Source organism: Mytilus trossulus, chromosome 10 (assembly GCF_036588685.1).
Source record: "Mytilus trossulus isolate FHL-02 chromosome 10, PNRI_Mtr1.1.1.hap1, whole genome shotgun sequence".
NCBI lineage: Eukaryota > Metazoa > Mollusca > Bivalvia > Mytilida > Mytilidae > Mytilus > Mytilus trossulus.
Window position 1 is genome coordinate 45,370,693 of NC_086382.1, and position 16,091 is coordinate 45,386,783.

Here is a 16,091-nt window from a genome sequence, read left to right on the forward strand (position 1 = left end):
GATAAAAAAAAAAACCAAACAATTAAACAAAGTTACATTATAGATGGTTTATTATTTTTTACTTCAACAGTTCTTATACTCAACATGATGCAGGCACAAAGAGAAAAACAACCTTTTTTCAAGCCACTGTCTAATCTTTCTACAAATGAAATGACTAGCCCAAGTAGTCTGTATGAAGTGAGTAGCAATTAAAACATATATCCTTCCAAAATAGAAGGAATATTTTTATGATGAGACAAAAAAGATAAAACAGTGTGTTTCAGATCTTGGGACTGACTCTAATTTATAAGCCTCATTAGGTAACTTTCAGTGTGATCCAAAAAAAAAGCACTTTTCATGAATATCATGTCCCAAAATTGCTCTGATTATTAAAAGCTCATTTTGACATTTATTTGCATGTCACAAAATCATCTAGTCTCACTTGCACTATAAATGTAAGAGCTTTCATGGGAATGTGAATAATATTAAACAAATGGAAAGCTTATAACTACAAATGTAGTGTGCTTGCAGTTCAATTGATGAAATATGTGATCAATGTTAAACCTGCTATGCAAAAGTACATGACAGTTTCACATTCAAAAACATTTTTTTTTTTTTTATTAAATATCAAATTGTTTGAAAATGCAATAGCAAAAAATGACTGATCTTGTTAAATTACTTCAATATTTTTTATCTCTTTTTTTTAAAGTAATATATGTTTCTATTTTGCAGTCAGCTGTCAGACAGAAAACTAACCAGACAACATTCCATATAAATAGACAGAAAGGTAGCCTACAAGATCGATTTTTTTTTAATTGTCTTTATATTGTAACTTAAGAACACAAACTGCAATTTGATCAAATGTTTTAGCCATTGCTATTGTGATACCCCAAAACTCACTGAATAAGCACAGTAAAATAATATTCTTTTAACTAATTTTCACAAATTATATATAATTTGCTTTTGAATTTTGCTTTGTGCTATTGTATATCAAAACGAAGATGTGGTATGAATGCCAATGAAACAACTCTCCACAAGAGACCAAATGACACAGAAATTAACAACTATAGTTCACCGTACAGCCTTCAACAATGAGCAAAGCCCATATCGCATAGTCAGCTATAAAAAGCCCCTAAATGACAAATGTAATGTTCCTTTCAGTCATTTGAATCATGACAAGACTTGGTATTTATGCATCACCCTATCAGGGTTTTGGCTTTTACTAGGTGTGTTCCTGGTGCAGGTAGGCCAATCATGCCAATAGGTCTTTACAATGTGGCTTTCATTTTGTTGAACCTTGTATTCGATTTTAAAGATGTGTACACAGTCTTCACGCCGAGTGGCAGCCTAGGATGGTAAAATTGCTCTCAGGCCTGTAAAAATCAGACCTACAGGCCAACAGAATCTAACTAAAAAAAATCTAAAATTGAGCTGTGGGGCTGTAGATTAAGCAGTTCAGCGTGAAGACTGTGTACATTATTGATAAAGTGTATACTATTTACTGTATGTTCTATTGCATGAATACAAAACTTTTATGTTGGCTTCTGTCAAATTTACTATCAGTCACAAAAACGTTTTGTTGGCGTCTTTGATATACTTTCTCGTATGTTTGTTTGATTTGTTAAGTCAGATGTGTTGTATATCTGTGATGTTTACTTGCACAGTTTTGGCTGCTAGATCCCAGTTCTGTCAATATAACCAAACTATATACATTTCAATGACTTTAACAAGTGGGAAGTTAAGCTAGTATGAAACCATTTTATTCCATCATTTTCATGAAAAACGAATGTACCAAGTTAGGAAATTGACAGATCTTTCAATCCCTCAGATTTTTAAATCATTCATACAGGTGAAAAATTACCCCCAAAAAATGAACCTGTATATTTGTCCCTCCAGCATACTAGTTGTTTTAACTTGAAATAAGAATGTTTTCCCTCAATAACTGTGTAGTTGAAAGTAGTTCCAGCTGTTTACTTGAAAAAACGTAGCTGTTGAGATAATGTTTGTTAACAGTTTCTATTGCCTTTATGCATTAACTTGATTTTTGAGTACAGATAGTGATCCAGTTTACCTTGTACTCAATTATGTTCTTCATATTTGATATGATACATACAGTAGCTAGGAGTTAATTGATATGAACCTTTGGTGAAATTGAGCTTTGAATTAATAGATATTTAGGTTTGACATTTATATATTTTAGAAAATGAGTCTACAAAACAAGACCAGACTGTTGGGACTGAAAAGCTTTCATCCTTACATGCAAAGTTACATCAAGAAGCTGATCGAATACGCAAATGGAAAGTGCAAACTGAAATTGAAATCAGACAAAAGGTATTTATTTTTAGTTGATCATATCACCCTGATTTTTGTTTTGGGTTTCATGCTGTATGTGAGTATGATATACTGTGATGTTTTACTTAATACTTAAATATTCTTACATATAATACCCATATATGACCATGTATGAACTTTTCATATAAAACATTTTTCTCAGGACTGGGGATCAGAGCACTTGCACCCTGAAATATATAGTATCTAGCTTAATATGAAAAATGGTAAACCATATTATGCATTTTCACATGCATTGCTCATCATCATGTTTATTGAATATGTATAGAAGGGTTATCATTAGTGAGCATAATTATTTACTTCAACTTCTTTTAACTTCTTAGTTACATGTACAATAGATTCTAAAATTCATAGAAAGCAAGAAAGAAAGAAACTTGTTAATAAGAACTAACAATGTCAATTTCAAATTGAAGCTGTGCCCTTTGCCGTTTCTGTTAAAGTTTGTAAACATGTATTGATATATAGAATTGAGAATGATAATCGGTAATATATCAAAGAGAGAACAACCAGACCTAAGACCAGAAAAGTGAAGTGCTATATATGTCAGTGTGTATGGTCAGATTATGTTTCTGTGTATAAGAGAGAGTTGTTCCCCTTTTGCCAGTATTTTGTTTTTTTGTTTGTGACTTCATCTTTGTCTGATTAAAATGTAGAAATGGAAGCAGATGTGTTTTTTATCTGTCTGTAGCTGAAGGCCACCTATGGGTCTTCAACGCAGCTAGAAAATCCTTCACCCAGAGGTTGGGCTGTGCTGGCCCCAAAATAAAAATGGCTACTAGTTTAGTGAAAATGGATGTTATACAAAACTCCAAAACTTAAATGAACAAAAATTTAAAAAAAAACATACAAGACTAACAATGGCCAGAGGCTCCTGGTTTGGACCAGGGGCAAAAATGTGGCTGGGATAATCATGCATTGTGAGAACTCAACCCTCCCTCTATACCTCTAGCCAATGAAGAATAATTAGAAACACACAGCAATGTGCACAGTAAACCTCAGTTCAAGAGAAGTCTGAGTCCGATGTAAGAAGATAACCAAAATGATGATGCTACATAAATTAACAAAGGACTACTTAGCAGTTACTGACAGCAGCTCCGGATCTCAATTAAACTGATTGAAAATCAAGGACAATCCCTCCTTATACAGTAAAATCTATCTATGGATATAACATAAGATTATAATAACACTTGTAATATTTCAGGACAAGAAGATCCAAGAAGCCACACAGACAGTCGAATCTCTTAGAAAATCAGTTCTTGAACTGCAGGTATACTTAATATAAAGAGAAACTTTCCAGCAATTAAAAAAAGACAACAATAAAATGACTGTTCATTTTGATATTGATTGGTTTCAAGTATTTCATGAGCTAAGTATAGTCTGATATACATGCACCTACATATCAAACCTTTAAATATAGCATTCATACTAGTATACATAGGTATACCATCTTTCGGAGCAGCTATATAAACATACTGAATTACAACCTTGGATTGAAAGGGAAAGGCTTTATTAAGATGAATAGGGATATGTTTATACGGATAAAGGTGTAAGGTGCTAACCCTTGGTGGTAGTGTTACTGATGGTGCCTTTAACAGCTAGGTTTCCATTCTATTGCAATGCTTTTACTTTGAAATTGCAAAATAGCAGTTTTAATACTGTTGAGCTGGATTCAAAGACTTATATACAAAAGTAAATAAGAAATACAAGGTCAACAAATATTTTGAATAACAAATATCCTTCATCATTATTGGTTTCAGGCTGTCAAGTGGTGACTTAATTTTTCATTGGAAATCCTATAATTATTTACTGAACATTATTAGGGGAAGAGATCAACTTTAATATTAACAAAAATACTCTGTAATGTACTATCACTGACTGTATCTAGAACGTAATAAAAATACAGATATTGCTGTTATAAAAACAAATGGGGTGTACAGTATCTTTCATTGTAAATTGCACATGTTGATGTTATTTACCATTTCTATTTCTTTCATTTATCTTCAGCTACAGAATGAAAGTTTAAGTTTGAAATTGCAAGAAGAAATGGGAAGTAGAGAAGACATTATGCAAAGGTTAATATGATATTTCTTATGGTTCTGATCCATCCAATACCATAGTGTATTGAACCACCTTAGTTGTCAGTGATAGCCTACTTGCCTTGAGAAAAGGAGGTTATAAGGGGTTGTCCTGAAAGATTTTGGACACTTTTTAAACACTTAAGTGTCTATTTCAATTAATTCAATTATTTTATGTGAAAGATGTTAACTGATTTTGTCATTAAAAACACTCCGATTAAAGCTTTAAAAATATGAAAAATCCATCAAATATGCAAAAAAATGTAAATTTTCAGATCGTTTTTAAAGTGGCTGGAGCTGTGTTCATCCTCAACCTTTATATATGTTATGTATTATCATCAAATATAACTTACATTTCAATATAATGAATGAACACAAATGCAGTCACTTTCATTTTAGACGAGATCCGTTAAAAAAATTAACTAAAATGCTAAAATTGTGAAGATTTCAGTAATTTAGCATGACTTTATGATGCTAGTACTCGATATATGTGCATTGTATTGTCTAAAACTGCACATATTTATGTATCAGAACCATTCTTCTTTCCAATAGATTACTAGAAGTTTGCATTTTAACAATTTTGTGAAACTGCTATATTTTGGGGCCAAATAAGGTTCTTACCGGATTTACTCCTTAGGACCAGCTTGTTAGTTCAGTACATTTCTGGATGTATATTCCCACATATTTTAACTACACAGCATGAACCAAAGGGAAACCCAAGAAAAAACAATTTCTACAATTAATGAACGTGGTGATATTTTTTCACCAAAGCAGTTGATGTACTGTGGTTTAGTTCTCATCAACTTCTCACTTTATTTAACCTTTTCAAGTTTTGATTTGAGCAGCACTGACACCTCCTGTAGTTTGTGTGTCTGGCATACAAACCTTTAATCCTTGTCTATGATGAGTTTATTTATAATTTTTGCTAACAAGCAATTGTCTGCCTCTTCCTTTATTAAAGTAGCATATTGTTATTTTTTATTTGCATACGTCTTTTCATAATTCTTTCAGGATAAATGCGACAAGAGATATGTGTAATCTCCTAAAGGAACATGGTGCAAGGACAGAAGAGAGATTATTAAAATGTAAGAATTTTATGGTTGACAGGATGTAGTAAAATGGTCAACGATATGAGAGTGTAGGATAGTTTGTAACCATATTATCATAATAACTGTTTCAAATTTTTGTATTTTTATACCACCACTTTAAGCTTGTCATCCTTGGAATTGCCTGTTTTCAAAGTATTACTGACTAAATGAACACTTATTGAACAGATTTTTCTTAAGAGGCTTTTTCAAGCAAAATTTGTCTGGGAAGGTTGGATGGCACTTCATAAATAATAAGTTTATGTGTATGGTGAAATTTGGATCAGCTCACATTTATAAAATAAATTGTGGGGTGTATTAAAATAAAAGCATTTTAACCTTCCTGTACATTTTTTCCCTAGAATAGCCAATCAATATTTGTAATGAGGATTTTTTTTAAAGGTGAAACAGAAAGAACTGTATTAAAAGGCTTGGAAAAAGACCATTTAAAACAGTTTGAGGTATGTAATGATAAACCCTCAATTGTCTGATATAAACATAAAGCCATTTTTAGTTTTCAGACTATTTCATATTTTATATTTCATAAATGCTTTACTTACCTTTCAACATCTTTTAGTTAGCCAATTATAACTTAAACATCCTTTTGTACATCTTTTCAGAAGCAATAATAATTTTATTTCTGTGATAGTCATTTGAGATAAAAAGTTAAAAAAAATCTATTTTTGTGGAAGGCTAATGTTAAAAAAACATAATAACAAAAAAGGTTTTTGGAGAATGGTTTATACTGAATTTTAACCTCACAGTTTGGTGTTGCCCACAACGTATTGTTAACTACCGTATTTGGGCATGTAAAGTCCGCACTTTTTTTCCTTAAATATGTAGTTTGTACAAGGGGTGCGGACTATACACAACTATAGACGGTTTTCGAAATTTATTAAAAAAAAAATTTTTTTTTTTTTTTTTTTTTTTAAATTTCGTTTTTCTGCATCAACAATGTATATTGGAGACGTTTATTGTATTTACTTCATCTAATTCTTATTCTTTTATTCTTTTTAACTTTTCTTTTCAAAATTGATTATTAAAAGTAAAGGTGTGACATCCTGCATAGGTAATCAAGAGAGGTAATTAAGGATTAAGTATGGGTGTGTAGCAATTAAATAATGATGTCAAGTTTTGACAGGTGTTAAATATTATAATCCCAGGCAATAAAACAACATGATCAATGAAAAGATTATATAAGATTAAATAGTTTTAAAATTTTGATTACTGCTAAATAATTTAGATAAATGTTTGATCTCTTTTTTCTTTTGTTCCATAATATTCAAATTATTTCTGTTATATTATATATCAGCTTGGACATACTTAGACAAATGTTGATTTTAAAATGAATCTCTTGATTAATAACTACTTATATAAAATTATTAAATAATAACTACCTGATGAAAAGTTCTACCATTTCATTTTTTTATGAAATAAATAAAACATAATTATTTTTTTTTATAAAATACATGGAGAATAGCTCTCTTTCAATGGATTTTTACAGTGAACTAGACTTTTACAATAATTTTTTTTTTTTTTTTTTTTTTTACAAAACTTTTTTTCTCGATTTTAAGGGGATGTAAAGGGGGTGCGGACTATACATAAATGCGTACTATACACGGCCGAATACGGTATTGGTCAACTGTTTTCCGTAAAAAATTAACAAAGTTTTTTTCCAATTTTACAGGGATTATCAAGACAGTTTTCAGAGTTAGAAATAACAGCAAATGAAAACCGTGATCATTTGACAAATTTATGTAAGTTTTATATCTTTGATAACAAATATTATTTTTTAGATTTTTATGCATAATTTTTCAGTACAATCAACAACAGGGTATATACATATAGGCTAAATAGTCAGTAAATGCATATGCAATTTTGCTGTAGGAAGACACAATTTTCTACAGTAATCTGACAGAATTGTTTATAACCATAAAAAAAACCTGTATCTATATAATAACTAAAAACACAAAGTCCATTATCAGTGTTATACTTGGGGAAAATGTAAAAACTTCTCCAAAAGCTCTCTTGATCATGAAAAGGGTCCTATCAGTAGTTTCAAATAATGACACCAAGGGAAAAAAAGTGAAGATAAAAAGTTTCAAATTGTCTTTTGATCGTGGAATAGCTTCTATGCAAAGTTTTTGGTGTCCACAAAAACTTATTAAGGAAAATTTGAGTACAAATATAGTCCTTATCATCCCTTGTCCATCTAAATGGATGTGTGTAGATAATTTTGCATAAAAATATTTTGTAGTAAATGTTGAAAGACAAGAAAAAGTATCAATGGAAAAGGAATTGAAAGGAAATGTAGCTAAAGCTGAGCTTAAGGTAACACATACATTCCATATAGACCCATTATTATGAAAAATAGCCATGTCAAAAATACATTTGTTTATGAATAAAATACAAGCAAAAAAGGTTGCTCCATATTGACAATCCACATATAATGCCTTTAAAGATTTCTTTTCTATATTTTTCTCTTTTCTTTTTTCTCATCCCATCAGAGTTAAACAACACTTGATGATTGAAACATTTTAAGACTTTTCTAAAGATTATTTGCATTGGTGTTGCACACACTTGCCATCTCATTTCTTATACAATTGCTAGTTTATATATTTGTAATTCTAGTAAAAATTGAATATATATTTGCTCAGAATAATTCAGATATATTCTTGTCATCTAAATAAATTTCACTTACTTGCCATCATTCATTTCCTTATTTGTGTAACAACTGTAACTTTGTATTGTTGCTGGAAAGAGCAAGGTTCCAACCTACAGTCAACAAACCAAAATACAGTCCAGCTAGATCTTGGAGAATTATTGAATATTGTTGTACGCTCTTTTTAAATAAGGATTTAAAGGGAAATCTTGAATTCTTAACTTGACTGCAAAACTTTTCAATGAGTATGTAACATTTTGAAAAAGCCCTCAACAATACTTGTCTTTACAAAATTTATGTTTTGCTTGTTTTGATCTAAGTTTAACAGTTGTACACAATGATGTTGTCCATGACTCAATATTTTCTTTTCTTCTATAGTTAAACCATTTAGAAAATCAGTGTGAAGAGAAAGACATAGAAATCAGAGATGTTAGAGCTGATCTCAGAAAAAATGAAGAAAAAATGCATGAAATTATGTGTCATTTAGGTTAGTATGAAAAATAAATGATTATATTGAAGATAAAAGAAATAAAAATAAATCCTTATTCCATCTATAATTTGGTTTAAATCCAGCTATTTACAGAATTACAATAAAAAGTACAACACACAAAATTGTCATACTTTGTATTTTAAGATGATTTAAAGAAAAATAAGTTCATGAACAAAAAGAGCAAGAAGTTGTTGAGTATGAGAAGAAAGCTTGAATTTCTTACTAACAAGAAATAAAAAGGAGTAAACCTAATTTGTTTCATGATTAAAACAACAAAATAGAAAAGATTACAATACATTATCAAAATTTAATCTTTTATTATCAAATTTTTCAACCATTTTTTGTCTATTTGCTTCTTAAAAAAGTTATTACAATATTAAGGATGTGTAGTTGTTTATGTCAAAATATGAGTAAATCATTTACATCACAGACGATTGTTACATTGAGCCTCACAGACGATTGTTACATTGAGCCTCACAAGATTGTTGTTGTTGAGCCTCAGAAGCTTTTTTTCATGTTATCTTTTTAAATTGCAGAAAATTGTAGGATCAAATTAACAACATTGCAAGAAGATTTTGATAAAAAAGAGAGTCTACTATGTAATTCTGATGATGAACTGACAAGAAGCAAGGTCTGATATTTATGTAGCATTGCTATTTTTAGCCAGCCAATTTTGTCTTATGTGATCACCCTAGATTCCAAGATTGGGCATAATTGTCAATTAAATTACTTGCAGAAAAAGTAAAAACAAAAGAACTTTTTTTTAATCATCACATACAACATTAAACGTGTAATTTGACCACACATGTAGAGAAGCAAAGATAAGCTACCCAAATTTTAAATTAACACAATAACATATATGGTTACATAAATCCAAATACCCTGTATCATCTAAATATATGTTTTAACAACTTTACAAAGTGTATTGCAATACTCTACTTTGAGTGATTGATTCATACATGTATGATATGTTCAACCAAATTCGAATTTCAAAATATAACTGTCTTATATGAAACATGTTGCATGTGGTTATAAAATCTATGGTTAATCCTTTTGATACTGCAACTACATATTTTGATGACATTTTATTACATAACTGCATTCTTGCAACAAGTAAATATTTTAAAGCACTTTCGGTTGTGCTATAATTAACCTGTTTCACTAGTCAATCGCATATATGGTTACATAAATCCAAATACCCTGTATCATTCATCTAAATTTATGTTTTAACTTTACAAGGTGTATGGCAATACTCCACTTTGAGTGATTGATTCATACATGTATGATAAGTTCAGCCAAATTCGAATTTTAAAATATTACTGTCTTATATGAAACATGTTGCATGTGGTTATAAAATCTATGGTTAATCCTTTTGATACTGCAACTACATATTTTGATGACATTTTATTACATAACTGCATTCTTGCAACAAGTAAATATTTTAAAGCACTTTCGGTTGTGCTATAATTAACCTGTTTCACTAGTCAATCGCATATATGGTTACATAAATCCAAATACCCTGTATCATTCATCTAAATTTATGTTTTAACTTTACAAGGTGTATGGCAATACTCCACTTTGAGTGATTGATTCATACATGTATGATAAGTTCAGCCAAATTCGAATTTTAAAATATTACTGTCTTATATGAAACATGTTGCATGTGGTTATAAAATCAATGGTTAATCCTTTTGATACTGCAAGTAAGTACATATGTTGATGACATTTTATTACATAACTGCATTTTTACAACAAGTAATTATTTTAAAGCACTTTTAGTTGTGCTATAATTAACCTGTTTCACTAGTCAATACATTTTCGATTTTAGAAACATTGCAGTATTTTAGAAACTCAAATAAAAGAGTTAACTGACAGTCTGGAAAAAATACAAAATGAAAAAGAACTTTTGGAAAAGGAATACAAAGATACTGAAAACACACTGAACACACAGATAGAGTGCTTCACAACTGAATTGGAAGCATGTAATTTGGAGTTAAAGACAGAAAAGGAGAGGTAAATATAAGAGATTTCTACAGCATATACAATAAAGCCAAATATAGAACAAAATGAAGATTCTTCACAAATAAAGCTAATTAATTTTTTTTTACACAAAATTGAATTATTGTTGTGAAACCCCTTAAAATCTTGTTTTAAATTACAAAATATTTGAAATAGAAGTTCAAAATTTTCACAAACTTGACATAGATTTTACTGTTGAAATTGAATTGATTTTTTAGGCCAAATAATTTCCTAAATGCAAGTGCCTGCATATTGCACTTGTAATTTTTAAAATGAATTTTGTTGCAGAGTTGTTTCCCTTAGAGACCAGTTAGAAAAAGCATTAAATTCAATTGAAGATATCAAAAGTGCTAAAGGTATGTCAAAAATATACTACCAGATTTTAATTTTAGTCTTGCCTGTAACTATAATGGCAGAATGTGAAACATATTAAAGGGAAAATTCACGATTTTTTACTTATGGTTTAAATATGTTCATTATGACATAATATATATATTCACAAAGTTTTATCGCTATATGTGCAGTAATAAAGGAGAAATTCAATATTTAATGAAAAAATATTAACTACTTCCTGTAGGTCGTGACGTTTTCTCCTGGTTTTTGCATGCCGGGATTTAAAATACAATCATTAAAAGTCTTGGTTTTTAATCATATTTTAACGTAATCGTAAGCGCGCCGATGACTTATGCTTTAGCTAAATAACCATCCAATAATAAGAAGATAAAACGCACAGGCGTTCAATTGTACATATTCATGAGATAAATTTTCTATGTTAAAAGTATATATTCGAATTATTTTTGTAGACAACACAAAAAGTTATAAATTTGTTTTTAATTAATATATTTTCGGACTGATAAGGTGAACAAAGTAAAGTACAATAATCTGTAAAGACAATATGTTGGTGTTCTCTTATTGACCTTTTACTATCTCTGCTATGACTTGGTTGATACGATGTGTGCATTCACGGTTCTGTGGCAATACTCGTAGATGGCTTGTTGAAAGGTAAATTGTTATTTGCACTTCGGTATTTAACCACGCCTCTCGGGCACACCTTGCCAGGTGTGACTGTCTATTCGGATCAGTGAATTATAAGACAAGGGAGCATTCAATACACATATTTAAAATATATATTCAAGTTGGTGACAAATAAAAATTGATCGCCGTGGAATTATTTAATTATGTTTGGTGCTATTATTTATTTGAATTCAAATAAGTTAATTTACTAAGAAATACACAATTTTCGGTTAAAGACGGGAAACTTAAATCGCAAATTTAAGGTCTTCTTGGAATGGAATCGAAAAATTACGAATAGATATTCTTTATCAAGTGTGAAAAACGTCAACCAAATTTAATTATAATCGGGTACGTCCTTATTAAAATAGTCTTCGTCTCACAACGTATAATACTTAATAACTATTTGACCAAAGATGTTTAAAAACAAAGGACAACGAATTTAATGTCATCTTTCCCTATTTTTGAATGTAATTATAAGTCTGTTCAACTGGCAAGAATACCCCTAAAGCGGACAAATATCTGACAAGCAGTTTATTCTTTAAATTTGCTGTCATTGAATATCAAGAAAGAAAATAAATCCCGAAAATGATTTGAAACTTTAATACTCAATAGCTTTCCTAGAAAATATTCACATCCCTCGGGGATTATCAGTGTACGTCCAGTTGCATATGTCGGAACAATTGTGGTGATGACGAATTTCTTTCTTTATTCGAGAACAATCTAATTGATATATAAATCTGTGATTTTACTATGTTCATAACTTCGATGAACCAAAGCAAGTTATAGATCGACCTGTATTTAAATCAAATTGGTCCTCTTCTTCTTCTTCTTTTGGTATACAATAGTCTAGTCTATTTACAAAACTTTTAACCCAATTTACACAAAATGTATGTTTCTTTCTTATGTTCAATGTATACATGTATATATTTTAAATTGCGCTGTTCTATCCGGGCGTATAAACGAATCGTCGACAAGTGCACACATTTTTTTAATCAACATTTCTGGAATGATCCAACTATGTCCTTTACTATTGACAACGAGTAAATATTGCATTTTCCCAGAGACATATAATACAATTATATGTCTCTGATTTTCCCAAATTAACCCTTGGAAAAAATACGTATATTTGTATATCTTCAATTTTTTTTTTTTTTTTTGTATCATTTTTTTTTTTATAAATAATATTCTTTACGCCAGAAATTTTATTTATAAACAAGCGTATGAGTTAAGTAATGACTAGTATATTATATCACTTTCGGACACGCAAGACAGAGATGTATATTATACATGCACCTGATAGTTCAAAATGGAAAGTTATTAGTTATCGGCCGTGTACACTGACCAATACCTACAGAAGTGAAACGATGCATGAACTTGCAAGCCCGACAGGAAATCGCTTGAATACCTGGACGTGTCACCTTGCACCCCTCACAATACCTTTGGGAGTAATACCTTAAGCCATGCGGGTGATCAGTGGAGCGAAGATCCTAATTTATTTGAATAAAGTATATTACTTTAAAGAATTATGAACGAATTAGATTTTCGAAAACAATTTTCACGGAACACTTATTTATGATTTTGAACTTTGACTTTTTAACTAATTCCAATATTAACAGTTTAAAAATAACAGACTATATGGTTATTAAAAAAATAAGAACATTTTCCGTATCAAGTTAGTTAATCAGATAAAACAACCATACGATTGACAAGATATCGACACGTAATTAAGACTACATCGGTTACTGTAGTTTTGTTTCTTTGGGGTTTATAGACATATCGTGATTTTTATTTGGACAAGATAACAAAATGGCGGAAGGCAGAGAACTGATACTTAAAATTTAAAATCAATGGTGATCTCTTATCTAGCGGAATAAAACTTTAATATTTATAAATTTGAGCATTTTTATACAGAATGGACATAATATCAATTTTTGATTTTTTTGCGAAGTTTCCCTTTAATAGTCTTGAGTTGATAAACAGGTCCTTATTTACACAGTTACCAAATGACTGTCAATCATAGGGATGACACTCCTGTGACTGAATTAACTTTTTGAATATTTTTATGCCCCACTTACGATAGTAGAGTGGCATTATGTTTTCTGGTCTGTGTGTTCGTTCGTCTGTTCGTCCGTCCGTCCGTCTGTCCCGCTTCAGGTTAAAGTTTTTGGTCAAGGTAGTTTTTGATGAAGCTGAAGTCCAATCAACTTGAAACTTAGTACACATGTTCCCTATGATAAGATCTTTCTAATTGTAAAGCCTAATTATATTTTTTACCCATTTTCATGGTCCATTGAACATGGAAAATGATAGTGCTAGTTGGGCATCCTTGTACTTTGGACACATTCTTGTTTTATATTTCAAAAGGTAGCATACCTGGATACTTGATATCTTGTTTAAAGATGCCTTACGTTTTATGGTTTCTGTCTGGCTTTATTCATTGTCCTTCACCACATTTTCCTGGTCCAGCCATTTCTTTTAAAAAAAATGTTTTTTTTATCACATAATTTTTCACTGATGTGTGAAAGGACAACTGTATTTGCATTGTGGAAAAAACAGCTATTTACATAAAGATGGTAAACTACGAACTTATGTAACATTCAAGTGCAACTTCTGTTTTGAAAATTCTTTGTCAATAACTCGACATTTTGAGCAAAGGAAATGTATTACCTGCTCACAAATTGCAAATTGAATCTGGTAGATACCAGGGTACTCTTAGACACAACCTCAGGTGAAGTTGAGAATAAGGTTCATTTTTTATTTAAATGTGACACTCATCTATTAAAAAGAGAGGAATTGATGCAAAATATATTAAAATCATGTCCAAACTTTCAAATTTTAAATATTGATAACAAATTAATTTGGATAATGAATAATGAGGATCCCAATCTTTACCTTTCAGGGATTATTATTCTTAGCACTTCGATTATTATGCTCGTACTGGGGGCATTTTGTTTTTAGGTCTGTTCATCAGTCTGTCCTGCTACAGGTTAAAGTTTTTGGTCAAGGTAGTATCAACTTGAAACTTAGTCATATGTTCCCTATGATATGATCTTTCTAATTATAATTATAATTGCCTGTAATCTTTTATTTCAGATCTAGTTATAATGGAGAAAAGTGAAATGGAATGTCATCTAAATTCTGTAATTCAACAAAAGGTATTTAGTATGTCTTTTTATCTGCAGTAAGTTATGAAGTACTATATTTTTATGCCCCATCTACGTTAGTAGAGGGGCATTATGTTTTCTGGTCTGTGCGTCAGTCCGTCTGTCTGTTCGCTCGTCTGTGTATTCGTTCGTCCGTCTGTCTGTCTGTCCATTCGTTTGTCCGTCTGTCCTGCTTCAGGTTAAAGTTTTTGGTCAAGGTAGTTTTTTTTTTTTTTTTTTTTTTTTTTTTTTTTTAATTTTCATTTTTTTATTGAAATCTGTACATTTGTTAGTAATGAAAACATCGAATACCGGTACCTTATCCCGGCCTCGTTAATGTTAGCAATAGATCATGTAAATATATATGTGTTAGTATTTGTTAGTTCATTTTACAAAAAAATATATCAGCTGTAGTTACAATATAATACAACATTTTTCATTTGCAATAAAAAATAACATAATAAAAGTTCAAAAATAAGGACCACAAATACATGAATTCATCATATCAGAATAATCATTTTAACAAACATACAGATATTCAAGATTTTTTTAATTTTTTTTCGTTTTTTTAAGGATGGAAAATTTGAGGTTAAATTAATCAATTTAAATTAATCAAAATTTAAAATAAAGAAAAAAAAAGAAAAAATTAATACAGAAAAAAAATTAAAATAAAAATAAATATAATTTTCTGATGAATATTTTTGATGTAGCTTTTTTGATAGTTCAAAAATTAACATTCTATCATATTTTTCACATATGAATTATAATAGGACTTTAATTACAATTGAAACAAATGAGTAAATAGAATCCACAATTTATTAAAACTCTCAAGTTTATTGTTTCTTACTGCTATACACTTCTCTAGATTATATAGATCTTTTAGTACTTTCTTCACAGCATGAATTGATAAAACTTTCTGGAAATATCTTGTATTATAAATATATTGTTTAAGACACAGAAAAATCAGGTTTGAAATTTCACCCTTGTATACATGTGAGACATCACCAAACAAAAAAATCTTTTTGGTGAATGAAATACTTATACCATTAGATAAAAACCATATATCTATTTCTTCTAATAAATTCTGGACATTTTCACAATTCCATAGTACATGTTCTATAGTTTCTATTTCTTCCTTACAAAAATTACATAGCTGGCTTTTTATGACATTAATTTTACACAAAAATTTGTTTGTAGCTAATATTCTATGATTTACTCTAAACTGTAACCATTGTAATTTTGTGTTATTAGTAACTGCAAAAGGAAGTTTGAAAA

The 16,091-nt window shown here is 29.9% G+C and overlaps 1 protein-coding gene across 2 annotated transcripts in view; it reads left to right on the forward strand.

The window, feature by feature from the left end:
- The window catches only part of LOC134687447 (synaptonemal complex protein 1-like), a 37,201-nt gene that overhangs the window by 1,378 nt on the left and 19,732 nt on the right, over positions 1-16,091 (forward strand). For both annotated transcript variants that reach the window (XM_063547754.1, XM_063547755.1), the window contains exons 2-15: positions 71-177; positions 712-766; positions 2,180-2,310; positions 3,530-3,595; positions 4,333-4,400; positions 5,415-5,488; positions 5,891-5,949; positions 7,176-7,245; positions 7,746-7,819; positions 8,529-8,637; positions 9,177-9,271; positions 10,469-10,653; positions 10,948-11,015; positions 14,767-14,828. In XM_063547754.1, coding sequence (XP_063403824.1) covers positions 85-177; positions 712-766; positions 2,180-2,310; positions 3,530-3,595; positions 4,333-4,400; positions 5,415-5,488; positions 5,891-5,949; positions 7,176-7,245; positions 7,746-7,819; positions 8,529-8,637; positions 9,177-9,271; positions 10,469-10,653; positions 10,948-11,015; positions 14,767-14,828 — 1,209 coding nt within the window. In that variant the 5' untranslated portion in view covers positions 71-84. The remainder of the gene's footprint in view (positions 1-70; positions 178-711; positions 767-2,179; positions 2,311-3,529; positions 3,596-4,332; positions 4,401-5,414; positions 5,489-5,890; positions 5,950-7,175; positions 7,246-7,745; positions 7,820-8,528; positions 8,638-9,176; positions 9,272-10,468; positions 10,654-10,947; positions 11,016-14,766; positions 14,829-16,091) is intronic.